This window comes from Pundamilia nyererei, unplaced genomic scaffold (genome assembly GCF_000239375.1).
Source record: "Pundamilia nyererei isolate P.nyererei 1_Seehausen unplaced genomic scaffold, PunNye1.0 scaffold00011, whole genome shotgun sequence".
Lineage (NCBI taxonomy): Eukaryota > Metazoa > Chordata > Actinopteri > Cichliformes > Cichlidae > Pundamilia > Pundamilia nyererei.
This window is the reverse complement of record NW_005187412.1, coordinates 645,017-673,014: the sequence shown is the minus strand read 5'-3', so window position 1 is coordinate 673,014 and position 27,998 is coordinate 645,017. Positions and strand designations below refer to the sequence as shown.

Genomic DNA, 27,998 nt, shown 5'->3' with positions numbered 1-27,998 from the left:
ATAATAATAATGATAATAATAATAATAAGATACCTTATGATCAGACAGACACATATCTTCATTTGGTTTCTTCAGTTCCCTCGCTATCTCCAGCTCCAGCCTCCGTTGCTCCAGTTTACGCTCTTTGTTCAGACGCTTCTCATCCCTTTTCTCCTGCCGCAAGCGTTCACGCTCCTAGAGAGTCCAAAATTCAAGGGAGCATTAGGAAAGAAAAATGTATGTGTGTGTGTGTGTGTGTGTGTGTGAGAAAACAGACAAGAAGGTTTACTTGACTTTGCTGAGCTGTGTTAGAATTCAGCCTAATGCTGCTGTGCATTCAAAGGAAAAGTGCTTGAGGGCCAGAATCTTTTGACTTGGTAAGTGTGCAGAAAAAAAAATGAATGAAGGGAAAGAGCGCACATAAAGGAGAGGAAGCAGGAATCCATCGAGGGAATAATGACTTAGGCTCTTTTTATGGAGTGGACTGTGCGCCCGTGTGTGTTTCTGCATTTATTTGCGTGCATATGGGCTACCTCTGCTTTCTTGCGAGCCTCAACAGCCTTCATCAGCATTACATGTTGCCTCCTCCTTTCCCTCTCCTAAAGGGGCAAAAAAAAACAAAAAACAGGCAAACATTAACAAGCACACGTTGTACATACAGTAGTCAAGGCCAGCCTTAGTATAATTGTGCATTAATGTAAAACTGTGATGCACTAAATTCAGTAGAGGCACCATACTTGAACAAACACAGAACAATGCTTCACATGTATACACTTTCACATGTATGGTGGAAGCATAAGTGAAGAGTACAGTAGTACAATGACAACCAAAAAGCAACACATAGATGCGGTACAAAATAGATGTGATGACAGGCTCAAAAAGAGAAGCAGCTGGAATCGGTGACGGCGCCTCTAAACTAGAGCTGACACAACAAAAGCAACAAAACACTAGTTGCCGGAAGTCATCTGACATGCCACATGTCATTAGAGTTATGATAAAAACAATCAATTCTGCTACATGAATCAATGATATCGCCTTTTTTGGGGGGGACACATCACACCTGTAATATTTAGTAGGGGGTTATAAAGAGGAATGGATTGTGAGGTGTAACTACAAACTGAGCAGTTTCACTTCAGTGGTTTTGGCAGCTTAAGTGTTAGCACAGTATGTGACTGCTGAGGATGAGACGTCTGTGTTGTTCTTTGGTGCATGATACACAGTCTACTGCCAAAGGGCACAGGAATCACTGGTGACTGACTATCATTTTATTTGATCTCTTAAGGTTTCCCGCTCCTCCATATCAGGCTGTCATTCCCTCTGTGATCCACCAGAAAGACACAATTGCCACTATTAGGGCTTGCCAAGGACATTTCCAGTTCTCGCTGACTAAAATGGGCTGTTTTGTGAGGACTGTTTTGTCATTGTGATAAACAAAACAGGCTAGATGCCAAGCACTCTGCCGCAATATTTCTTTGTGCTTATTTGTTTGATTTATCTACAAATGGAAAACTTGAAAAACGACAGAAAGCCTGTGGCATTCAGCTTCTTCCAATTCATCAAAAACAACGAAGACGTTAAAGGCTTTTATGATAATAAACTGCAATAAATCAAGTGCGATACGGCCACACGAGACAACTTTAAACACATGGGATTAAACGCGCTTCCTAATTTCAAACACTGTAGTGCACGTGAGGTTGATGCAGTAATCGGCCTGGTCCACGACAGGAAGGCGAACCTTTAGATTCAGCTGCGACTGTGTGTGTGAGTGTGTATGAGTAAGAAGGGCTACAAGCAGGAGAGCCAGGCTAAAATAAAAAGCTACATAGAACCATACAGTCCCCATGGTGAAGATGATTGTATTCTTGTTCTGTTTTTTCCCCCCCAAAGGTCTTTTTTTTTTTTTATTCCAAGGTGCCCGCACCAAACTGGTGGGAAATCTGCCTGTAAGTGTCTCCACCATGAAGACGAAATGACTCTCAGTAGCTGTTTTCATTCATTGTGCAGAGTATAGGAACAGTGAATGACAGAGAGGCCAGGATGGGGCAGGTTAAAGTCCAGCACTCTGTGGACTGCAGAACAGATGCACGGACGAACAGACACAAGCTCAACGTCTGAGCCGAAATCGTCAAGCACTCACGGGTAACACAGGCTACTCCAATACAACAGTTAGACAATGTATGTGATGGATGGAAACTCCTCGAGCGCACTTTGAGACAGTGAGTGTGGATTGGCTAGCAGTCTTTGCAATGCATTCTGAGTAGAAGGGGAGGATGGGGGGAGGGGGAAAGAAGCTGCCTGGCCACCGTGACAGGGTCAGTTGTCCCTCAGGACGAGCAGATGGAGGCAGCATACTGACTCTTTCTCTCTTTTGTTGGTTTTGCTGGAAAGCCATGCAGAAGAATGTAGTATGACAGCAGCCAGTGCTACACTTAATGCATTGCTATGACAACCATAACACAACCAGTTACACGATGCAGGTGTTAGATGTACAAAAATAAACATACCCATACCATATCTAGTCTATGCCTCTCCAACTCCTGGCAGAGAGAGTTGGCAAAATATTATGGAACAGAAGTAATATCCAATACCAATAAGCAAGGCGTTTTAAACAGAGAAATACTCACGTACACACACTCACGCATGCCTATATTTAAATTCACAAAGTATAAACACATCCACACACGCACACGCACCTTCAAATTTTTATTCAAGTCTGAGGTAAATGGTTTTATTCAGCAGTAACTATGAGGTTCAAGAGGCTCAGTAAGTTGTTTAGAGTGCCTACCTGTTGTTTGAGCATCTCCGCTTGCTGTCTCCTCAACTCTTTCTCCTTGAAGGCGAGAATGAGAAGATGAGAGAAAAATCAATATGCTTCCATTGTATTAATATCGTGAAAAGTACAAATACAGGCTGATGGAAAAGCCCCACAACACGGTAAATGAATTATACAATTCAATGAACAGGATTCTTGAAGACAAATGAATAAATAAATAAAGGTATATCACAGTTTTCCATATTTTTTCCAAGAGTTTCATTTGTAAGCATACCTTTATACGCTTTTCAGCCTCCAGTATTTTGGCGTTGGCGGCTTCTTCCTTCTTTTTCCGTTTGGCCTTTGAATAAAGATTAAAGTCAAGAATCACGGAGATGTATATCATTCAGGCACATCAAGTCCAATCAGACTTGAGCTCTGCAGCACTTTAACTGATTGTTTGCAGTTTTCTGGTTTGAGCAAAGATTTCATGCTCCTGAATGCCAGTCAAATTTGTAAAACACAGCAAATGAATAATGTATCTCTTTAACACGTAATTGTGAAAATGTTGAAGCCTCCTGTTAAGAGTGGCTTGCCAACCGTGTCAACTCAAAATTGATTTAGTCCTGCTAAAACACTTTGAAGCTCCTACAGTATAATTGTGTGGCCCTGCATATGTGTGTGTTTGTGTGAACGTGTCTGCATCCTTGGATGTGTGTTTGTGTGTAGAAAACGGCACCTTTTTTTTCCCCCCTCGACCCACTTATGCTAAACTGTTACTGTTGTCTGATGAAAAAAAAAAAGACTTTTCTGTCCAATTTAAATAAGGTCTGAAGAGGCAGCAACAGCCATTTTAATATTCAACAGCCGTCAACCAAGACCAATTTAGCATTAGTTCCATGTGGAATTATGCCTAAGAAGACGCAACTCCCTCCAATGCATGCTGCTGTTCAGTAATGAGCTTTAGGAAGATTAAAACACTATAGACTGAGGGGCTGTAGCTATCCAGGAATGTTCTGCTTAATCAGAGGTGCTGCTGGATCAGATTCTGTACCTCCAAAATTTGCTGCGCTCTGAGTTCCTTCTCCATCCGAATTTGCTGAATACGCTTGATCTTTTCCTGTAAAAAAAAGAAAAACATAATCTCTTAATATTTTAGACATCCCCAGATAAAATCACTTTCCAACCACTCTATTCCAATTGGGCCGGGCAGAAAGTCCCAACAACAAGTTTAGCACTACAAGTAATAATGGTAATTGAAAAGTAAGCTTTAAAGGATCAAAAAATAACAATTCAACATTTCCCGCAGTGCTCACAGGGAGTGTGTGTGTCAGGACACTTAGATAAGGAAAAGACGGGAAAAATGCAGTCAGCACACCCACAAAGAAGACCCACCTGCTGCTTGAGAATCTTGATCTGCTCTTTCTGCTTCCTTCTCTCCTCCGCTGCCATGATAGCTACAAGAGTCAAATCAGTGTTACATCAGTGTCTAGAAAAGTGACCTATGAAAACACGGGCTTCCAACTGGATTCATATCTGAGAGACTCGGAGTTGTTCCGCTTTATTTATTTAAGAGGTCTCGCTGAAATCACAATGTATTTTTTTTAACAAGGCACGGAGAAATTCAGGGGACTAAATTAAAGCAGAGTACTGTAAAAATAAGGCCGTGACTCGAAAACAATCGACATGCATAGACGACCTCGCTAAAATGGCACATTTTATTTAGAATCTAAACAACACTTTACATCTATGGCTTTAGGGTACAGCAGGTCTCTCACTATCATGTCTCAATCCTAATTTTCAGGACGCTGACATTTGTGCTTATTTTTGGTTAATTTGTGAACATTTATGCTTCGCTTATGCAGGAAATCTCAGCGACCTCATGATCACTTTTGTAGGTCAGGTCTGATAATTACAGATGATAGCTCAATTCATCATGAATCGCTTAACTCAAAACAACTCATACAGACACATGGCCACGCCGACTGAAAGAGTTACAAAAAACCCTCTCAGAGCTCCTGGAAGGAGCTGCAGCTACAGCTCATTCCAGTTTGAAAAGTTATTTTCCGCTTTCATTTATTTGCTTGCTGTCTGTAAACATTAAAACTTGGCCCTGGCTCCTTGTGCGAGCCTTCTTCGGTCTGTTGTTGTGGTTATTAGCACTGAAGGGAACTAAGGGTGTTAAATATCCCAGCAGCCGATGCTCTCTTCACGCCAGTAATGACCATCCAACTTTTTCATCAAACTCACAGCAGTAAGGTGGATGAAAATGCTGTCTTGTTTAACAAACTGAATGGCACTGTGATTGGCTTTGTTTAATGCTTTTAAGGAGATCTCCACAATCCAATATAGACAGTTTGGGGGATTTATTGTTTATTACTGTTGTCAAGAGACAAACTGGAGCCCAGCTAGTGCCCAGATCGCCCAAGACATTCTGATCCATGAGAGATCAGCAATCATCGCCCCAACCTAGCTAATCAGTATTCAGAATTACCTTTGAACTTGCAGACAGATACATACACATGAAGGAAAACAAGCTGCCTCAGCGGATTTCTAAGCATTTACAATACTGGACTGCATCTGTCAGATATTATGACATTATGTACAAGGTAAATATCAGCGGGCCTAACATGGATCCTTGAGGGACAAATTCATTAACAACTGGCCCCACACAGATACACAGCAGCTACAGGGTACATCCACAGTTAAGTCACAAGTGGCTGGTATTCATGTTTGGGTCCCTCGTGTCAGCACATTTACTCGATGGATTTGAGCTGTCTAGTTGGAAAACTTAAATTAAAAAAATCTAAGTGATCTTCGGGATTGGGATCAAAATTGTTTTCCACTGTTTAAATGTTCTGGTGCATTATACATTTCTGAATGTATAACATGTCTAGCTACATCTCTGAATTTAAGCGAGAGCTAAGCAAACAGTCTTGAGATTGGATGCAATAAAGATTAGAGGAGAAAGAAGATTAAAGCTTAAAAAATGATGAAAACAGTTTTGAACCTACTTGCAAACAAAGGCTATACAAGCAATATGAGTTCTTGCCGGGCTTTATACTCTGTTGATTTAGATCAAAGTAGTCTGAAGTGACCGACTGACCAATTAAATAACCTCCGCCAGCATGTTTACAGCCCTGTACTCGCTTACCTTGCTGTTTCCGAGCTTCTTTGGCTGCACGTGCCAGCGCCTGCTTTTCCAGTTTTCTCATCAGTTTCATCTGTGCCGCCTGACGGGCTATTTCTGCAAAGTGGAAACAAAAGCGGTGCCGGTGAGTAACCTCTGTAGTTGTACTGGACATATAAATAACTGGGATCGTTCCTAAGGTTTCATTTATAAAGTTTAGCAATTGCAACAATAAACTTAGAGTGATATATTTATCCGTTAGCATTTTTAAAATACTGCAATACATGTCAAATATTTTTTACATAGGTAGGGCTGAAAAATCAGGTTTGCAGGGCTTTGCTAAGCAACACAAAGGCACAAAAACAAGACATGTTAACAATGGTGATTCATCTTGACAAGTAATTGTTGTTAGTATTATTCAGATAAAGTAGGTGGCTCAAACAAAAAAGCCTGACAAAAAAACAGAAGACAGAAAAAACTTGTCCTTGTGCTAAAAAAAAAAAAAATTGAAACTGTGACCCCTTCGCTGTCGTTAGCTACCCGAATAATAGCTGGTTGATGAATGGCACACACACTTATGACAAACATATTTCAGGGCTCATTTCCTCTGCTAACCTTGAGCCTCTAGTTTGCGCAGAAGTTTGACCTGACTGGGACTAGGGCCCTCAGGCGCCAGTGGATCGCCTACATTAGGGGGTCGTCCCTTCCTTCGTCGGTTACCTTTGGCACCTTCGCCTGCTAACTGGCGCTCCGAATTTGGGGGACGACCCCTTCGGCCTTCCATTGCCAAAATACGAGGTATGACCTCCTCCTCCTTCAACAGGCTCCACTGTAAACCCTGGAAAAAGGGACAGAAAATAAAGTAGAGAAAGAGAGATTGGGAGGGATGTGGAGAGATGCAACAGTGAATGACTTGCCAGCATGAATCAGTTCATGTGACTAAAGGACAATTAAATCATTAGTTGCTAGGCTCTGCATTCAGCAGAGACTGAAAATGATATATCATTACATTTTAAGTGATTCACAATAAAACACAGGCTAAATAGCAGATTAAATAAGAATTCTGTTTCTCTTGCCCCTCAGCACTGCTGTATTTCTATATTAGCACTTCCTCTATTCTGCTTCCAATTAGAAACACACATCCATTTCCTAGTTTATCTCTTTGTGTCACACACTGACATTACATGGAGTATATCAGTGGTCACCTGTGGAAGTAATGTCAGCTGATTATTACATTTCTCCATGCACAGTGCGAGGTCTATGAACTAGGACTACTGAGGGCTTTGGCTGATTCCTACTCATGCCCTGACAGTGACTGCTGCATGAAGCTTTGCCTGCCGCTAGATGAAAAGATGAAGAGGGATCAGGGAAAGAGAGAGAGAGAGATGAAAGGCAGTCACCTGGGGTCCTTCTCTGGCTTCATAGAAGTCACCAACCCTTATCTTTGCACTGAAGCTAAAATTATCACGCGTGATGCCACTTATTCCATTTCTGGATAGATACTACAGAAGAGAAAATAATAATGGCGTTGGTTTAGGCAGAAAAAAAAGGAAAAATGTGAAAATTAGCGACATTGAAAAGCAACTGGGAGGCACTAGATGGAAGGGAGTCTACGGTTACAGTGCATCGGTGCAGTGCTGCTAATCTTTATAAAAGCCAGGGGACAAAAAAAAAAAAAAAAAAAGAGCAACAGCTCTCAGGAGGGAAAAATGGTTCTGACCTTGGGGTGCACAATTCAGGCCCTTTCTTATTTATCTGTGGCATCGCCAGGCTTTTACTGCCTACTGCCTGCCTGACTAGCAGCGAGTGGATGTTACTGCATGGAGTTTTTTTCTTTTTTGTGTGTGTGTGTGTGCGCGTGTGTTTGCACGACAACACTCAAAAGGCAGTTCAGACAATCTGTGTGTTTGTGCTTTTGATGAAACAAACAAAGAAGGCCGCAGGTCATATTAAATTGTACAAATGGGGCCAAAGTCGTGCATCCCAACACTAACCATTAATCATTCGGCGGGGAGGGAGAAGGAGAGGTGAAAAAAGTGGCACAAGAAGTGAATCTAAGAATATCATCTGTCACTATTATGGTCACAGAAAGCAGGGAGGGTGGAGGCATGGGGTGGGGGTTTGGAGGGACAGCTGGAGCAGTAGCATAGATAATATAGAACAAATCCTGATACATAAGCATTTCTTTGAGCAATGTGGATGAGCGGTTTTGCTGTTATTAGAGGGGGGAAAAAATCCTTCCGTGATAAATCATAAACCATCCCGCAGTAGTTGCTGTTACAAACAAAACCGCTCATCTTTTTGCCCAAAAGAATCTGTATCACGGATTCAAAGCGTGCTGTGAGGCCATGAGGCCCAGGTACCTTCATCACATCTGGGTACTGCCTCAGTTTCTTGCCACAAGGGGCATAGTAGGCCACCTCGCCCTGCGGCCGTCCAGCCACCGATTTGATTCTAGTTTCCCTCCGCCACCTAGGTTTGGGAGACGGAATAAATAACACTATGTTAACAAAAACAAAAAAATGAGTACATCTGTGGCTGAAGCAAAATGTAACCCGAGTGTGTTTGTTGAAATCCGTCACTTATACGTACCCTAACTCCAGAGGTATCATCAACTCCTTCTCATCCATCACCCTCTTCCGCTTTCCTAAACCTGTGGAGAGATGGTTTAAGTTCAGATTTCCTTAACTTAAGAAATTTACTAACACCATGTCTATGGTATATATATTTACACACATTCATAAGTGTGAGCACAAAACACACATAAGAGAAAATGTCACTTAGAGTAGATGACTGGAAATGTCTGCTTGAAATATTTCTGGCAAGCTGCACTTATATTCTATTTCCTCTGATCTGGGTAATCTCTTTGCATTGAAAAAGGCAGAAATCAACCTTGTTGCTGTGCCAAACAAGTTGTCGAGGCTCTCGAGCATGGCCCTGCAGGACCTCAGAGCTCTGGGTAAGCTAAGACAACCAACTGCTTTCTTCCTGCCTTCCTAAATGTAACAATCACTTCATATGAGGCTGATGGGAATATACTCCCTCTGGGAAAAATAATTTACTCCAGCAGCATACTACAGTGTTGTTTGTGAGACTGAAAAGATCCAGCAAGAGAGAGCCTACTAAAACTCATCCTTCACCTCTTGCATTAATACTTTTCCCAATGCAGCATTTTGAATACATTACCTAACGGAGAGGCTAGGCTGCAGGAGGAAGAGCCTGGAGAGCTGTGATAGGCCAAGGCACTGGAGCTGGTGGCAATGGTGGGAGTCTTGATGACCTGGAGGTTGAGTGGTGAGCAGCTGGTGGCGGTGTGATTCGTTGAGGTGTTCAGTAGTTCTGGGCCTTTGGTTAGCCTGTGGGGAGTCATCTCCTTCTTAGATGATCCAGATGGCAGCAGCTTTAACTCCTTCACCTTCTTCCCAGAGATGTCACTGTCCGAGTTGGTGTCAGACTCTGAAATTGGACACAAGTGTGCAAAGAGAGGTGAGGAGTTAAAAAACAGAGAGGCATCAATTCACCAAAGTAGATTAGCATTTAATATCTTTTTTTAATGACTGGGTTTTTTTTATTTTCTTAACTGCACAGACATAACCAATTATTTGATTAGTTCATCTGCCAAAACAAATTAAACAAGTTATTTTTTTTGTTCAAGCAAAAATGCACACTATTTAAGAATCACAGCTTCTGAGCTGTGAGATTTTAACACTTTTCTTTGTCCTATATGATAGTAACTTCAGCTTGACCTGGGTTTCCTCTCCAGCACTGGTATTAAACTGACTGACTAATCTAAATAATTAGAAGAGTAATCCGTAATTAATATAGTGGTTAGCTGTCAGCCCTGATTTTTATCTTTAGCTCCTTTTTTTAATTGTGAAAGTTACATTCACTGCCGTAGAAGGTACCAACCTGACAGACTATCATCTGAGTCCTCTTCATCCTCTTCCTCCTCAAGATCATCATCCTCCTCATCATCATCATCTCCTGAGTCATCAGATTCCTTGTTGGCTGGGAGCCCAGCTGTGGGGTTACATGTCCCAGGGATCCCCACTCCAGGAATTCCAACTCCAGGGATACTAACTCCAGGAATCCCAATCCCGGACTCTCCTCCTCGAAACAGATCTACTAGAGACTGCACCAGATGGTTCTGAGAGAAGCCCTTCCAGGCAGCTAAAGGGTCTGCTTGTCCCTGTCCCTGTCCTAGTCCTGGTGTCTGTCCCTTCCCCTTGGCGGTCTTGTTCTTTCTGGATCCATGGCCTGTTGTAGCATGGGGTGAGGTAGTGGAGGGCTGTGACGGAGGCCCAGCCTGGCCGGCTGCCTGGGTCCTGTTTGCCCCTGTGCTCAGATTGACAGGCATCGACCCAGCATCAGTGTCACGCTGAGGGGACTTGCTTTGAGAGGCAGAGTCTTTGCGAGGTTTGGAGATGAGGGCCAAAGGTGCGTCCTGAGTGGTGCTTTGGATGACTCCATTTGGGTGATGGGGTTCAGGGAGCCCCAGCAGGGCACTTGAGAGGAAGAGGTTGGAGTGATTGTTCTGGGGTGGAGGAGGCGGGACGAGTGGCAATGGCGATGAAGACAGAGATGTCCTCTTGGGAGATTTGTTTGGCCCCTGCTGCTGCTTCTTTAGCTCAGCTGGGAACGTCTGCCCTTGGGACATGAGAGTCTGGGAACAGAGGAGGAGGAGAGAGGCAGAGAACAAGGAGAGGTATGGAGTCAGAGGGAGGGACAGAGAGGGAAACAGAATGGGAACAACAAAGAAAGGTTAGGGAAAAAAACCGAAAAGAAATGGGACAAAGTAGAGTTGCTTTAGCTGTCAGTTCACATCACTGCTGATTGTTTGAGCAGGTGACAAAACTACAATGCTGAACACTGGTACAGTTAACTGTGTCTAAGCTTCTTTTAGGGAAACAAAAAGAACATAAATGCAATAACCAAAGGCATTGTTCTCAGCCAAGTTTACAGAAAAGAGACACTGTGTATCTCTCTAAAATTGTAATTACTTGTCTGCACATTTGAAAAGCTCCATCATCATTATCACCATACAGCTAGACATGTTTGCCTTTTTGTTTTGGCTTGTTTTTTTATTTTTATTTTTTGTTTTTTTCACAGCGAGGACCAGCTTGGCTCAATCGGTGTTTAAGCAAAGGCAGGTTAGACTTTAATGTTGCACTTTCAACTGGATGTGATATGAAGTGAAACAAATCAATTTCACAGACCATGAAATACAGTAACAGTGCTGAAAACCACAGGGGGAATTCGGCTTGCTGTAAACTTCTCTATACTGGTAAAAACAAAAAGGGAAATGAATACGCTGATCCCAATAAGTTTAGCTTATTGATCACGGTGCTGTCGTTCATATTTCATCTGGAGAAATCGAATTTGTGAAGTGAAAAGCAAATACAAATGTCAATTTTTACAGTATTTCATCTGAAATCGGGAAACTCATAAATAATACAGTGGAATCCGTGCACAAGCAATGGTTGCCTCAGGAAAGTAACAAGACTAAAGGCATTATCTGTGTCATCTCTACAGGAGTATGCTAAACGTACCCAATGCAAATTAGTCAGAAAATTCTGAAAAATCTGATTTAAAATTTTTAACGTTTAAAAATTTAAAAAGTCAATGTTCATAAAAGAGGAGATTTTAACTTAATAAAGCATGCTTGGCCAGCATCCACTGCAAACTACTGGCTGCGGAAGTGATCATCAAATAAACCAACACACTATGAAAGCTGGAAGGAAATCTTTATCAACATACGTGCTAAATTAAACTGAAAGGTCTCCTGTGCTTTTACTATAACACTGTAGGATAACAGTAAAACTCCTGCATAAAAATGTTTTGAATACTTCTGATGGTCAGTATAACTGGCAATTACCCCTTTGTACAAATATCATGATTCACAGTAGCAGCGATGACAATAAAGTTTGATGCAAGCATTTTTTCCTCTCGCCACATCATAAGAGAAACTCGTGACATTCGCACAAAAGATAAAAAAGAAACTTCTGGGTAATAACACAAAATAATTGGAAAAACTAGCATAAAGCTACCATAAAGCAAACACTTTGTGCTAGGGTCTACTTAAAAGAAACTCACATATATTCCAAAAGATATTCCACTATTTGGTGTTTTGCACATGTCAGCCCCAAAATCCTTAGAGTTATTCATTTCGATTGAGATCTAGTGACTGTCAAGATCACAGCATATAATTTCACATCATTTTCATACTCTTCAAACCATTCGGTGATGCCTTCTGTCCCATCGAGTGAGAATTGCCATCCTTTTCAATTTGTTTTAATGATAGGATAAAGATAACCACTCAGAGCAACTTTGTATTGACTCACAGTGACCTTGACGTGCCCTCTAGAAGGACAAGTGGACCACAGTGCCAGCAAAAAACCTTCATACCATAAGAGGCTGAACAGATTCCCTTACTGCACAGAATCAATCGCCGTTTTTTTGTTTTCCTTTAATTTGTCACATTTGTATCCAGATAGCTTAGATGTTTAGTTGTTGTTCTATGACAATCCCAGTGCAAAAGTAAAAAGAGAAAAAGAAAAAAAGTAATGCATCTACTATACAAAACAAAGATGCTGACTGATGTCCATTTGCAGCTGTGAGATTCAGCTCCAGGCCATGTTAATTTTGATGAGGCTGTTTGGCACTTGTTTCCCTTTGATATAAAATCCCAGACTGGTATGTAAGAGAAACTGTAACAGTTATGATTTTCTTTTTAATTGACTGCGCAGCTACACTAACAGATCTGTAGCCGTCTGGAAGCTGTTTGGATTCTGTCTTAAAAAAAATTGAAAACAGCCACCAGATTTTTTTTTTTAAAAAGAGAGAGAGAGGCTGGTTATGGTATGGTAATGATGAGGGAAAAGAGATAAACAGAACTGCAGATCTGACTGCGTACTCAGCTCCACTGAATAATGTCATTATTGTCAATTTGTTATTAGTAACTTTGATCAGTAAAGCGGAGTGTGAAGCAATATTTTTCTCACAGGATACTGTGTGCGTAAATGACATTATTTAACTGATGTTATCAGGCAGGCTTACCTGTCGCAGCCTGAACTCATTGATCTGCGCTAGTGAAGCTTCCAAAAGTTTCCTTTTGTTGGATTTGGCGGTGCCAGAGACAGAGTGCTTTGGTGGCTTCAGTGAGGACTTCTGGGAGCTTGTTAAAGATGAGGTCAAACCAAAAGGTTTTGGGGAGGTAGGCATCGGGAGAGTCGAGCGGGGTGGAGAGGGAACTGAGAGAGGCTTAGGGGAGGAGCAGAGGGAGAGGGGAAGGTGCGGAGGGGAGTTGGAGGGCAGCAGCTTGGGAGGTTTGGGCGAAGCGGTGCTGGACGGTGCCTTTGGAGATGTGGTGAGAGCTATGGGGGAGGAAGACGGTGACGACTCCCTGCGGGGTTGAGTGAGGAGTGCCAGGGGCTTTGAGTTGGCAGCCAGGCCAGTGGACTGGATCACACTAAAGTGTTGCTGTGGTCCCTCTGTCCGGGACCTGGAGCTGTGAAGAGCCAGCGGTGAGGTTTGGGACAAGGCGGGAGGAGAGACAGAGCAGGGTAAGGGCACAAGGGTCGGGGGATTGGAGGGGACCTTTTGGGCCTGGGTGCCTTTCTTTCTGTTGGCATCCCCAGAGAGTGGTCTGTCATTCTTTGCAGTTCCAGTGCTGGGTATCAAAACCTGGTGCGGGCATGAAATAAAGAACTGTTTGAACAAAGGCTTTCTCTGTGGTATGTGATAATTTATTTTAATTCATTCAACATTGTGGGCACTATTTTAGTGAATGAAAGCACTGCGCACCAAGTGCAGTCAAGTGCACCATGTGGAGCAGCTGAGGGCGCAGTGGCCTCCTTCTTTTCACCTTCACTTTCCTAATGTTTTTACTCATTTTAACTTTTCCTCTTTACCTTTGTTTTCTTCTTTGTCCGCTTCTCTGTGTCAGACAGTTCGCTGTGTTTGTCCTCCTCTTCGTCGTCCTCGTCCTCGTCATCATCGTCTTCATCATCCTCTGCTAGGTCTTCCAGATCACTGCTGAGGGACCCGTCACTTGAGCTGTCTGATGATGTGCCTGATTCACTATTGCTCACCACAGAAGTGTCAGCTGTCTTCTTCCTTGGTTTCTGAATTGAGAAAAAAAACAAAACATTGTAAAAATCAGCTTCACTATGCAACACAAACGGGCTTATTTCAAATTAAGGAGTAATTTTGATCTCAGCACTGACCTTCTCTTTAGGTTTCTGAGTCGTCTTTTCCACCATCTCTGTGGGATTGTTCTGAGGGCTGCGACGCTGGCTATTAGCAGGATCTGAATTTTTGGTTGGCTTGGTTGGTGCCTGAACAGGAGCCGGACTCGCAGAAAAGCTCCCTGATTGTGTGACAGGAGGGCAGGCCCCGCTTCCATTCACTGCACCATTCACCCCTAGAAACACAAATTCTGCTGTATTACTAATCAGCTTCATCTCTCCTAAGAACTTTCCAACAAGCGATAATGGAATATGTGGAACTAACAGCAGATTGAAATAAGGCTAATAAAAATATTGATTTATACATGTATCTCATCTAACATGCGAGCTGTGCGAGGCACAAGCCCAACACGAGTGGTTTACATAATAAAAGATAAATTAAAAGATACTGTGAAATTAAAAGAGTGCCAGAAACAGAGATTACGAGAGCGAACATGAGGGAAAGAGCGGGGAGATAGAGGTTAACAGAATCACTAAGTGAGGACTGAAAGTCATTAAATCTGGCTCGAAAAAGAGAAATCTCATCATAGGGCAAAGTGGATTTAGGTTGTGGAGGAAGATGCACAGATAGTGATTATGGGAGGGGTAGGGGGAAGACTGAGCAATGAAAATAAGCTCCCAGGACAGCGCTGTACCTTTAGGTGCAGCATGGCTATTCTTGCCGGGCATCCTGATCGGAACAGGACTGGCGCTGTGATTGGACTGAATGTGAGGGGCGAAGAATGGGGGAAAGCCGATGAAAGAGGGGAGAAAGGCAGCAGCTCCCCGTCCATGGGCTTCGGCAGCTCGCCACCACTCTGTCGGGTCAGAAAGTAGAGGAGAGGAGACAAGAGGAGAAGATTAAAGGTATAGTCCCCTTAACCAACTGCTACCCACAATTCAAATGTCATCCTCTTACCAGAGAGGGCTCCTAGTTGGGGATGGGCAGCCAGAGCAGCTGACATGCCTAGAGAGCCCAGGCCTCCAAACTCCGGCCTGCCTGCTCCGGCAGTGTAGAGGGCTCCAAATGCTGGGTGGTTGACCAGAGGGAAGGCACTTGACAATGTGGAGCCAATGAAGGGCTGCTCTCCTGCTGCTCCAAACAGACGGCCTAAGGTAGATCCGAACCAAGAAGGACATGTCCAAATGTTTTAAAGTACACTCCACACTAAAAGGGTGTGGATAAGAGCTCAGTGGCACAGTGAAACAAAGCAACAGGTGCAGAAATGTTTTCACCATTTGATCTAATTTTAAGTTAAAGATTGACATGTTCCCTTTACCAGAAACTGTCCTGTAAAAGGAGAAATGATGCACTTCCGCCAGATCTTCAGATGTTAAAATAAAACAAAGTAAGTAAACAGCTGTTAAGAGGACAAGTTGCTAATTCGTTACGGGTATTATTCTGTTCCTGATAGCTGATAGTATTAAACAGCTTTTTAAAGCAGTTGTTTCAGTTTGAGATAGTGACAAACAACTCCTATACGACAGGATTAAAAGATGAATTCCACGCAGAAGAATAAATTTTGCTTTGAAGTGACAAAAATGCTTAGGACTAAATTTTACTACTTGTACATATTTAATACTTTGTGTTACGTAAAGTTCAATTTTGACATTACTGCACAGCTGGTTTGACAGTTATTTATTACACCTTACTGCCCTACTGTTAGCTCTGTGTATGTTTATTTGCACAGACTGAGAAGACTATTCTCAATTACATCTCTGAGCTCTTGATGTAGGAATCGACAGAGTGTAAAAACTAGATTTAAACAGCTTTTGAAGATGTCGCTTCTTATCCACCTGACTATAGAGGAATTAAATACAGAACAACTGCCTTCTGAGTGTGTGGAAGAATTAACTTCAAGTTTTGCTTTCACAAAGTGCTCGTTGCACCTAAATTTAAACGGCAGCCGTACTGTTTCTGAGCCTGACACACCAGCACTTCAATGTGACTCTCACGCATATACCATGAAACATGCACATTTAGATTACAGACCATGCTGTCATAATCCTATTCTGGCATAGAGCCACTTGTTTATAGCAATTTTTTTTTTTTGGTTTAAAATGACTGTCAGAATATGTCACACGGTAACAAAGACTGGATAGTCCCGGTGAGAGAAAGAGGAGCATGCATACGGTGTAAAAGCTAACCTCCTTCTATCCTTTTGGCATTCAATTTCAGCAGAGAAGAATACTTCATCAACATCATCATCGTCTAGCGTTTTCCTGAGCACAATCATTTCTGGCAGGGGCGACTGCCACGTATTACCTCCTCCCAGAGTCAGATGCAATTTGGTGTGAGCATATTTCATGCAAATTCAATTTCTATTCCAGAAAAGGAGAGCAAGTCTGCTTGATGCCTCTGCATAAGCCAGGTAATACACATGCAAAAAAAAGAAAGAAAGAAAAAAAGGAAGAAAAAGTGATGACTGAAGAAAAGGAAAGTGTTGTGCACAGTGCGGATGAAAATGTCAAACTACTATACACATGCACACAGAAATGTAAAGCAGAGTGACACGGAAGAGGAGTGTTTTCAGAGCTAATGCAGTACATGGTCTATTAGTATGGCCAGTTACATGTGCTTTATAGCACAAAACAAAACAAAACAGTGGAGAAGACTATGAAATGAGTGTGAATCAAATTGTTTGCGCGTATGTGGCCATACCAGGAGCGCTGGCAGGATGAGAGTATAGCCCTTTGTGTTGGTGCCAAGGCCCTTCTCTGCCACAAGACAGCAAAATCTGCCTTTTGAATGGCATTAGAATATGCTGAATATGTAGAGCCCGCCTTGCCAGTGTCAGCTAGTGGATACGAAGATAAACGACTGCAATGCAACCCCCAGAAAGGCCAGCCACAGCATTCGCTTATGCCTGGGGTGCCCACACCTCTCTTCCCCCCCCCCCACACACCCCCTTCTTTTCTAGGCAACACAAAGTGACATCTGCAAATGCCTTTTCAATATTAATGCGGGCTTCCAGAAGGCGAATAATTAAATCTAAAAATTTGAATCGAGAAAGAGGCACGGGAAAGACATACCTTGGATTACCTACTCGCTCTTCCTCACACCCCCCCTTTCTCCCCCCCCCTCCCCCCCTCCCCCGCTCCCTCGCCCTCTTTCTCATTCTGTTTCAATCCTTCCTCCACTCTGACAAACTGCACCGCCTGCTTTTTTCATGTTTGGATGCTGCCGAAGGGGGATTAATTTGTTGTTTGTTGCAGTCAATCAAATTTCCACAGACAGATTTAAGTTAATTGCATCCGTGAGTTGATCCCAGAAGGAGAGAGTGCTACAAGCGCAGATCAGCTTTTATTCTCCAAGTGATATCCTCATCAATGACACATGCACACACACATAAACAGGAGTCCATGTATTTCTTTTTTTTTTTCTTTAACTTTTTCATGCGTTCCTAAGATTCTTTTTCGTAAGTGTTTTTGGCACACAGGCAAAGGACGATGAATCGATGCCCGCACAGTCTGTGATGATTCTATATCGGTATTAACATATATTTATACCGATGGTATCTGCTCACAATATACACTTGACATGTTCTTGCTGTTCTGCATGAGAATGTTTTTGCTTTTAATTGTGATTCAAGTTGCTTTACTCCACTACAAGTTTGAGCTAAAGCGCGCACACACTGAACAAGGCGCTGTGTGTGAAATGAAGACGAACTGCTTGCTTGATTTCCCACAAAGCACAGCAAAAGTTCAGAGCTAACAGTCTGCCTCTCAGCATTTCATTTGATGCTCAGTCCAAAATCGCTTATCTAGAAAATCTGAGCACGCGTAATGGCACACAGGGATAAGAGGGATTTATAATGCATAAGAAGGAGACACTCCTAATGGCTTCTTCTTTGGGGCAACATTGAGGATATGGAGGACAAAACAACAGGCTTCATTTTCTATCCTCTCTACTTCTTCCTTTTCTCGTAACAGAGAGAAAACACGACAATCATGGAGAAAGCTAGATATCCTATTCCCTACTCAGTGCGATGGTGGTTTTGTTTGTGCGTGTGTTTGTGTGTGTGTGTGTGTGTGTGTGTACATAACAGGCCTACGAAAAAAACCAGCAAAAACAGCAAGACATTAAGAGATGAGGAAAACGAAAGTATGAGCAAATGATTCACTCTCACACAAGGGATATTTGAAAAACACACTGAGATACAACAGATACACACACTCACACCATATATACACACTCCTCTTTGCCTAATGGCTTTGACCAATACATAGAAAGGCGGCTGGATGCTGGACAGGGATGACTAGACACTGAGTGGCTAACAAATGTTAAATCATGCAGGCAGAGGCTCTTTCTCTCTCTCTTTCTCACACACAGACACACACATACACACACACACATGCATCCATGCACAGTGGCGTGCTGAGCCTGACTCCGAGGCAGCTGGAGCCAGAGAGCTGAAGGTTGTCAGGAGACATGGCGAAGCATGTGTGTGTTTCTCACACAAAAGAGCCCCCTAATTGTTTGGGATTCATTAATGCAGCAGCTTTTCAATTGCAACCCAAGCTGTCAGGAAAAAAAAAGAGAAATCCATGTAACTGGAAGAGAGGTGTATTCACACCGGCTGCAAAATAACTGTGTAATTAACACTGGAAAAAACTCATTTTTCATGGTAAAGAAATGAGGAAGATTCTGAATGCTATCGAGACATGAAGGCGGCCATATTTCGGGGCATCTTGTTATGGTTATGTGAAAACTGTTTGCACCGTGTGTTGGTATTTTTCCTCCTCTGTACGCACGGTTTCAGAGACAGAAGATTGACACAACTGTTTCTTACCAGAGGCGCTGAGGGTGGATCCCAGTGCTGAGGGGCTCGGGGCCAGGCTGCTCTTAGAGTGCGGAGCAGGTGATGACGAAGAGGAAGAAGAAGAGGATGAGGAAGAGGCCGCAGGGGAGGAGGTGCGAGCAGCAGACAGGGTGGGCGCAGGGGAGACCAGCCGCTCTCCAGACTCCATATCTGTCAAACACAATCCAATCAGCAGGGTTACAATAGGAAAGAACACCCACCCGTACACTGACAAACACACACTTAAATGCGTACACACAACTGCATACTGTGCCCCCCTCCAACACACACATTCGAGCACGCCCATGCACAAGCAACCACACACACACACACACATACCTCCTGACACTTTTCCTTTCACATCTCACTTCCCCTGAACAATATTTCCATTTAGCCATGCTCACTGGCTCCCAGCCTCTATTGATTCAATATGGGGTAGGACGGAGGATGACATGTTTAAGGACTCTGATAAGGGACAACAAAGCAGGTTTCACATTTTGATGCAGGAACATGCCCCTGCTGAGAATCTGTTCCACAGCGGGACGGCCACTTTTTACAAGAAACTTGCTCTGGTGAGTTTGAAGTGGGACAGTTGAAATGACAAAGGTTAGGCAAAATGTCAAACACAACATAGACGAATAACATATTTGTCACTTTTCCTGTCACTCGCGGGGACTCAGAAGCGTGTGCAAACTCACACATGTCTGTACCTGCGTTTTACAAACAGGATCCCTTTACACATTCCTGATAAAAAAAATTAAAAAAAGTCATTCAAATTAAAAGAGCTCTTTGAGGCCTTTAAAGACAGCATTACTCTCTGCCTCCTTTCACTTGGAACCAGAACTAAATGGATAGGCTTTTAGATGATTGGTGCATTAACCAACACGGTAGCTTTTTTCCATTATCGGTTTCACAGAGTTACCATGCCAGCCATTATCAACCAACCAACAACACAAACCCTCACAAGAAACATTTGGCCATTCTGCAGCCAAATATTTTACTTACATTATTCAGCTCTAATCCCCTTTTGCTTACAACTGAGAACACAATGTGGCTATGCCCACACAACCGCTGACTTGTGGAGGCAAACAAATATAAAACACACACATTGACACACACACACGTTCACACATTACAGCCCCCACTGCCGACAGACACACACATACACAAAAATCACCTCCCCTGTCTATCACATCAACCTGACTCTTTTTCTCTCTTCTCTTTTTCCATATCCCTCTGCCTGACACTAATCCAGGACTGAAAATCCCCTTCAAAAGCACAGTTTGCAGATTGTGTTTTACAGGCAGGCTTTGTTATTGTGTCATTACACATAAACAGTCTCTGCCTCCATCTCTCTTTCCCTCTCTCTTTCGCCTTCTCTCTCGCTCCTGCCACCCCTCCGCCACCCTCCCTCCCTCCCTCTCTCCTCTGCAGTGGGAGCAGAGCCACTGATTAAATCTCTGAGACAAAAGCTGCTATCCTCTGAATATCAAGTATCAGCCTTTCGCCAGGAGCAACACTGACAAGAGAGAGAGAGAGAGAGAGAGAGAGACGCGGATGACAAGAAAACCTGCTGCAGTCCACGGGGAGGAGGCTGGTGTGCCATCGGACTTGGGCAGCCATCCCCGCCACTGCTGCAGTGAAAAAGAGGTTGGCTGTGCAAATAAGAGCAAGGTCAAAGGTCCTTCGAATTGTATCTCACGCGAGGTGACAGGATGTGGGTTAAAGAGACAAATTATCAACCTAAACGGGCAGTGAATGAATGTTACATGTTAGTTACAAGAATACATTTCCAGCTGAGTGAAGATGGGGAGTTTATCCTAATTTCAAACCCACCCCACCCGCACCAAATAAAAAACTGTTACCTCTGTGCCACACTTTGTTGCATGAATGGCTGTCACACTCTATGCTCCTTCACTCTGGCTGTCACCTTTTAAATGTCAGGTCAGGGTGTAAAGAAAAAAAATGGAAAAAGGATTCTTTCACAAGATTTAAAGAAAAAGTGACTTTTCTGTATTTGCGTCTGGCCAAAAAAAAAAAAAAAAAAAGCAAGTATCATCAAAAGTGTTGTGAAAATGGAGAGGAGCTGTGGCCCTTCATAATTATCATAATGCACATGAAAACAAAAGGCTTGTGTCTCGGAGGACGATCAGGCTTACGTGGTGTCAGCTGGTAAGTGAAGCGGATCATTTCCCTACCTTTTCACAGGAAGGGAGAAACATAGACAGAGGGAGGGAAAGAGAGTTTGAGAGATTGAGAAGGAAAAAGGAATAAGCAAGACAATATACTCTGATTTTGTTGTGGGGTGTAGAGGGGGTATGGGGGGAGGTGGGAAAGGCAGAAGAAAGGGAAAGAGTGGAGAAGATGAAGGACAGCCTGTAAACCATTTCTGTCGTTTCTCAATATCTGCACTTAATGCCTCGCCTTGTCAAAACGTGATGATGTGAACAGAATTGATTTCCCCCCCTAACAAACAACAAAAAAGCAATCCCTTCTTTGCAGAGGTGTAAAGCAGAGCTACCCTCCCCCTCATCTCCTCTCATCTCTCACAATCTCTCAAAGGGCCTCTTCCTGGGATGAGAGACGGAACGAGAGAGAGAGAAAGGACAGCGGGGGGAAAGAAACGACTGCGGGGCGAGTCCATCTTCCTCTGACAACTACAAACTGATCACTTAGAGCAATTAAATCTAATAACAATAATAAGATTGGGCTCAGCAATGTACCACCAAATGCACAGCAACAACAATGATTGCAACAATAATGGAGCGCCAAGGTATTTAAGGATCCAATCCTGACTTAATTATGAGAAATTAAAATGGATTTAGCATCAGAATTAGCTTGATTTTATAGGTAATTAACGGCACACCACAGTGGCGGTATAAGGCAAGCGTTATAATCTCCGTGAACGGCTAAATCAATTTGACTTGAACAACACCAACCAATCAACAGAGAACGCCGCAACCAGAAACAGCAGGTCTCGCAGATGCAAGGAGAGGGAGAATTTATGCTAATAGCTGAACTATGATTTATAAGATGTGTTCCAGCACCGGATTCGCAGTCACGTCCACAAATACAACACAGCACCCAGCTGTCAACGCATGCGGCTAATAGTGGTTAGACGCAGCGGCCCTTCAGGAGATAGTGTAGCTATAAACAGCTCTGCAGTTTTATGATTGCACTTGGCCTTCATATAGGAGCCTTCACACGTCAGTGTGATCTGAAAGGAGGGCGGAATAAAGGAGAGATAGTGTGAGTGCATTTGGTGGCCCGTGCTGCTCGGTATCGCGGCCTTACATCATGCATTTGTTTTGTGGTGTTGTGTGTCTGTGCTGCGTGTATGTAGCGGTGCTCTGTTACACATGCGGCGGTTTAACAAAAGACTCCCAATGCATGTGCCTATGGAAGTGTTTGTGGGCACGTATGTGTGTGAGTGTGTGTGTGTGTGTGTGTCGCATCTTCAAACTATTCAACCTCCTGTGTATGTGTGTCTCCTGCCCCTTTTCTCCTCACCCCTTCAATGCACACACAAAACACACACATACGCATACACACAGTAACAGATGGCTGATACTAACTGAGATAATCCGCCAACAGAGTCATCAGCATGGATCAGTGGTAATCAGAGTGTGGACACAATGTCTCTTCTCCAGCCGTAATGGGAGGAGCGCCTGGCGCAAGAGAAGGGAAATGCATTATTCCCCATGATGCCCTGACCTCATTCAAAGACACACACAGCGGCTCCCAGCTCCCTTTCTTTTTTCTCCTCACCATAGACAACAAAGAGTATATCATCGCTGCTTCTACAACATTCACTCTCCCCTCCAGATCTCTCGCTCCCTACCTTTTATTGTGATGTGCAACTGTGTCTAAAGCAGACCTCTGTGTTCAGTCAGCCAAAAAAAAGAAAGAAAAAATGTCAACATAGCAAGTGTGTCATGATGAAGGTTGTTGGTAACAAAAAGGATTGGAGTGAGTAATCATCAGTTTTACAGTGTTATTTTTTCCTATTATTGCTCAAAACAACCATACTGACTTATCGCATAGCCAGTCAAAGTCTTTCTGAGAATTAATAATGCTTGTTATAAGTCTAATATCCAGACACGTTGGTTATCAGGTAGGGGGAAAACGGCCAGTAAGTAAGTGGTGAATCACTCACTCCAAAAGGCATAGCACACACAAAGCAGTACTTTCTGTTGCGCTAGTGTTCGCCAAAGTGAGATCATTGACACTGTCTGAATCAGCAACAAGATCTCTTATTTCTGATCTTGTGAAGCTGCTGTTCAGCCTCACTGCTTGAACTTCCCATCTGTCCGTGTGTTCCTATAGGTTCGTGTGGGTGTATGTTTTTGTAGGCACGACATGTTTGTATGGATGTGGATGCCTGCGCTTTGCATGCTTGTTGGCAATGAATGCTGACCGAATGCACGCACAAGCTTGCTTGACCCCATTTCTCCTCCCTTTGCTCTCCCCCACCACCACCCCTCCCCTTCCTTCTCCGCATACATACCATCAGCCAGGAAATGACATAATCAGGGATCTTGGCAACAAAAAAAAAGTGACAACCTTTGTCCCATGTCAAACATAAACTCAGAGAACATTTAAAGAGACAGTGTGTACACTGTTACATCATGGTTTAGCACTGATTGTGTGGCTTTATTAATCAGCTAATTGTTATAGCTCTATTTTACTTGGAGTGTTTTATCACTGAGACACTCCATTACACACACTTTTTTTTCTTTTTTAATTAATGAAGTACAAAAAGTAAAGAACACTGAATAACTGAATAATCATATTAAACTGGTTTTGCACAAAAACTGCATAACTGCATGGTGAACTCACAGAGCATTGTGCCAATGCCTGAAAGGGAGTACAAAGAGACAGCATGCCCCAGTGTGGCCTGTCTAGGTGACAACAACTAGAGTGACTCAGACCCCTCCCTCGGCACCACTCCTGCCCAGTGACAGATGGCAGAGCGGGGCATGTAGGGGATGGGCACCATCTCTCACCCTTCCTCAGCTAGCCTTGGCAGTGGTGCTGGCCACAGGTCTTATTACAGCCACACCACTGCCTGCCTGCTTTCATGTAACACTGAAGCTTACCACGCTAGAGCTGCTTACTGCCTGCCAGGTAAAAAAGGTAATGATATGGTCCTGTGTGTAACAAATGGTAGAGTGTGGCGTGTGACAGAAGAGTTTCCAGACTTAGTATTTACTGGGCCCTGGTGTAACCTCTACACATACGCGCATCCATGCAGTGGTAAGAGGCTTTAGATAAAATATAAAACCAAATGGCGTGCCACACGCATTCTGTATATTTTTGAAATGACAAGAAATCAGCTCTTGCCAAATGGCTTTATTTGCCTTTTCAAGCATAGTGTAGATGCCAAAGGCTGGAATCAACACCCCTACTCACCATCCGTCTCTGCTGGGTTCCCAGTGACAATAATGTGATTTTGGGACATGGTGATGACTCGGTGGAGAGGAATAGGATAGGCTTGTCACTTGTGTTTGATGTCAAACCTATGTGTGACAGAATAGTGTTACTCAGCTCAACCAGACATAGCACTACTCCCATTTCCTGGCCATAAATAGAAGAGAAAGAGATGATAGTGAGTGTGTCTATGTGCAAGTGTTGCAAAAAAAGAGGATAATCTGTGTGTATCTGTGTGCACACAAGCACACCCTTATGCACCATTCTAAGTATCATAAAGTAAGCTCAATAAGAAAATTCCCATCTCTTATGCTCATTCGCATCTGCATCCACCCAAAGCTAATTATTCTCCCCATGGTAACCTAGCAGGGTCTTCACATCAAAAAACCAGAAGTGTGTATCAGGCAATCATCCCTGATGAATCTGCCCTTCTCCCTCTGCTAGCCACTCACACTCATCTGCCAGTCTCAATGCTCATTACTGTTTTTCTGTAGACTGAACCAGATCTGCTCGCCACTGGCTGCATGTGTCTACAAGAATCTATAATGACTTCAGAGGACTTTGGAAGCACAGAATAACAAAAAAAATGCAACGTACATGCACAAACAGACACCCAACAGATGCAGCAGAGGCAAAGTGAGTAGTGAGCCAATGCCTTTTAAGGTTAATTATGATTTAAAACACTTTTTTAAATTACATTTGTGCTAGTTCACCTTTCACTACAGAGCTTTGTATGTAACTCAGTGCACAGCCAAACTGATGATGTGCAAAAAAAATGTACCTCGAGGCCTAAAACATTGAGCTCAGATTCTAGAATAACAATTCATTTCACAAAATACATCCTGCATATCAAATCCAGCAGATGCAATTCTCCGGTATTTAAAGAGACCTTTGCAGACGTTTGCACAAATCTGAAGTCGCAAACCATCTCAAAATCTAATAATCATATCGAATTTTTCTCACGAAATTTCCAAAGAGAGCAGTGCAAAAATACTATAATTGCTGTAAATATTAACTTTGATTGTAGTTAATGCCGTTAAATCCTGTGTTTTGAATGCAGAGGAAAAAAAACTACGGCAAAACTGATCCAAAACAGAAGAGCCACAGCAAACCGACGCTGAGTAGCAAAGTATTCAAGCAGAGATTCACCATTTATTGGGCCAGTAAGTGGAATTAGCTCAACTGTATTGCATTCTCCGATGATCTGATTGGTCAACATCCTGAAAAGATGTTTCTACCACAAAACGAAATGGTATGTATACATAAAGGACTTTAATTTTATCTGACCTACTTCGTAATGCTAATGCTGCATCCAATAATCTGTCAGTGAAGCGATTGGTGGGTTCCCTGTTTTTACGCTTACAAAAATTCATGTATGAACAGGTCAGGTTTGCAGGAGGATCTCTTCTTTAAACTTAGCATGATCCCAGCTCAATCCACACTTTTCAAGGTACAAGAAACAGCTGAACACAGTCTCACAGTGACCCACCCCCTTAGTTTTTTGGGGGGTTTTTTGTTTTCCAGATTTATTTACAAACCTAAAGACACTTTACATGATAGAAATGGGAGATATTGCAGTTCATTTTCACCTGGACTGAGACGTCTAGCCTCCATTCAATGCTTTAATATTAATTATTATGAACAGAAAGGTCACAAAAACGACTGCAAATGCTGTCAATTAAAACTTCTAGAACGAAAACCAGAATCAACCCAGGAAATTGCAAAGGCTGTAAAATCTAACATCCAGTCATTTTTCTTTAATCTTAACAGACACTGTGTCAATAGTGCAATGTGTAATCTCCCTCAGACTAAGTTGATCAGTGCAAGCTTTGATTCTCTGTTTTGTAATGATGGCATTCCTCAATAACATGTGATGTAATGGCTTAACTGAATACAAAATGTAATAGATGAGATTGCACGTATTTTAAAAGTGTACTATTTCACTGATTTGTTGCATGTTGTTGAGCTCATGTTATGTATGACACCAGTGATGTGAAATGACACACAATCTATGCCATAAAACAAGGTTTACCCATATTGACTACTATTTAACTGACAAAATCTTAATAAGACAAACGTACATATTTAAATGAATGCAGGAAATAATTTTAACTACCAGGAAATAACATCAGTTATTAGAGAATAGCAAGCAAAAAAGGAGCGCGTGAGAGAGAAGAAGATGGGGGGAGGAGAGAAAATGAGCGCAGTACTCCAGATATGCATAATGCAAATGACATGCATGTCAAATAGCAAAACAAACTGACAGTGACAGAACAATGGAATAGCCAGAGAGCGGCCAGTCGTGCTAGAGCAATTGTTTGAGGCCCTCCTGTCCATTTCCATGGGAAGAAAAACATTTAGAGTTCTGTTCGGCTGAAACTTTACTTGCAAGAGATAACTGATATCACTGTGCAAATGTGACAGAATTCGGATAAGTGGTGCGATGGCTGGAATAGCTTATCCAAGACTACCAGTCACTTTTTTTTTGTTTAATGCTGCTACTGCAGCACATAATGTGTTATTTGACAGAAATGAAAAGACATGTATAGTCACAAACCCTAATTTTTCACTCTTCCTCTCAACCACACAAAGCTGCTGCAGTCTTCAGTTTCCTTCCTTTGCTGATTGCAGGGCTCAGAAAATAAGTGTCCATGAAAAGAATAAATTAATTTGGTTTAAATGACCGTTATGGCCAGTAAAAACTAAAAAACTCTTGGGTGAACCATGCAGCCAGTGGCATCCCAGATCATAGATTTTCTATATAGTTAGCAGCTCACTTAGCAATTACTGCTTAATGAAATGACTGCTCACATCTCTGGCTTATCTCTTCTCCAAATCCCCACCTTAACACCTTTCTCCTGCCCAGTCCTTCTCCCCTTGTGCTCCACTGTTCACACTTCCTCTTATTTCTTGCTTTTATTAAAAACATTACCAACACCTGACAAATTGACTTCATTAACTGCTTTCTTCTCAACACAAACAGACAAATGCTAAAGTGCAAATGAGGTTCGAGGTGCTCTTAACAGAAGGGAGCAGAAAAGAAAGCATGTTTACAGGTATTTAGAGTGGCGAGCAATCCATGGTGTTGCATCTGTGTTTGAACACTGCAATCAGGTGAAGGTCTAAAAAGCCACAGAGTAGTCTTCAGAGCAACAATCTGGCAACCTACAGTAAGCTGTGATGGGAGAAAATCCACCAGCATTAAACTCAATATGTCAATCAGCTGTATTCCTCTGTTCAAATGTGTGCTTTACTTAATGTTAAACATGTGAAAATGACTGGCTGGAGGAGAATGGTGCTGTATTGACAGAGAGGGAGGCAAAGCAGCAGGCAGTCAGCCACTCTGTTCTGCTTCACTGCAACATGGGAGGGAGGCCAGCGTGGACACATACACACACGCACGCACGCGCACGCACGCACACACGCACAGATGTAAAAACACACACATACAGGCATGTACACAGGAGCAAGCACACGCTCGCACAAATGAACACACACTTACACTCTTCCTCTCTCGCTCAGTCTCTCTCTCGCTCTCTAACAAACACATGCACACACTCGCACACAGTGCAGCAGGTGAGGTGCCAGCACATCACAGCGCTGCCATTTTTCAGTGTCTTGCTCAGGGAGAAGCGCTCTGACATTTTATGAAGCACTCTGCAGAAATCAGCAGCTTGTAA

At 42.8% G+C, this 27,998-nt stretch overlaps 1 protein-coding gene across 15 annotated transcripts in view; it reads right to left on the bottom strand.

The window, feature by feature from the left end:
• baz2ba (bromodomain adjacent to zinc finger domain, 2Ba) overlaps positions 1-27,998 on the bottom strand; it is a 66,997-nt gene that overhangs the window by 10,420 nt on the left and 28,579 nt on the right. For 5 of the 15 annotated variants that reach the window (XM_013908500.1, XM_013908501.1, XM_013908504.1 and 2 more), the window contains exons 3-22: positions 18,880-19,059; positions 15,006-15,197; positions 14,743-14,904; positions 14,087-14,283; positions 13,772-13,984; positions 12,918-13,544; positions 9,771-10,524; positions 9,048-9,317; positions 8,454-8,514; positions 8,225-8,333; positions 7,262-7,363; positions 6,477-6,699; positions 5,886-5,978; positions 4,127-4,188; positions 3,786-3,851; positions 3,027-3,092; positions 2,765-2,809; positions 2,484-2,516; positions 513-578; positions 34-174 (exon numbers count right to left, since the gene is read on the bottom strand). In XM_013908500.1, coding sequence (XP_013763954.1) covers positions 34-174; positions 513-578; positions 2,484-2,516; positions 2,765-2,809; positions 3,027-3,092; positions 3,786-3,851; positions 4,127-4,188; positions 5,886-5,978; positions 6,477-6,699; positions 7,262-7,363; positions 8,225-8,333; positions 8,454-8,514; positions 9,048-9,317; positions 9,771-10,524; positions 12,918-13,544; positions 13,772-13,984; positions 14,087-14,283; positions 14,743-14,904; positions 15,006-15,197; positions 18,880-19,057 — 3,660 coding nt within the window. In that variant the 5' untranslated portion in view covers positions 19,058-19,059. The remainder of the gene's footprint in view (positions 1-33; positions 175-512; positions 579-2,483; positions 2,517-2,764; positions 2,810-3,026; positions 3,093-3,785; positions 3,852-4,126; positions 4,189-5,885; positions 5,979-6,476; positions 6,700-7,261; positions 7,364-8,224; positions 8,334-8,453; positions 8,515-9,047; positions 9,318-9,770; positions 10,525-12,917; positions 13,545-13,771; positions 13,985-14,086; positions 14,284-14,742; positions 14,905-15,005; positions 15,198-18,879; positions 19,060-27,998) is intronic. The other 10 variants (XM_005724142.1, XM_005724148.1, XM_005724146.2 and 7 more) reach the window with 7 other exon arrangements.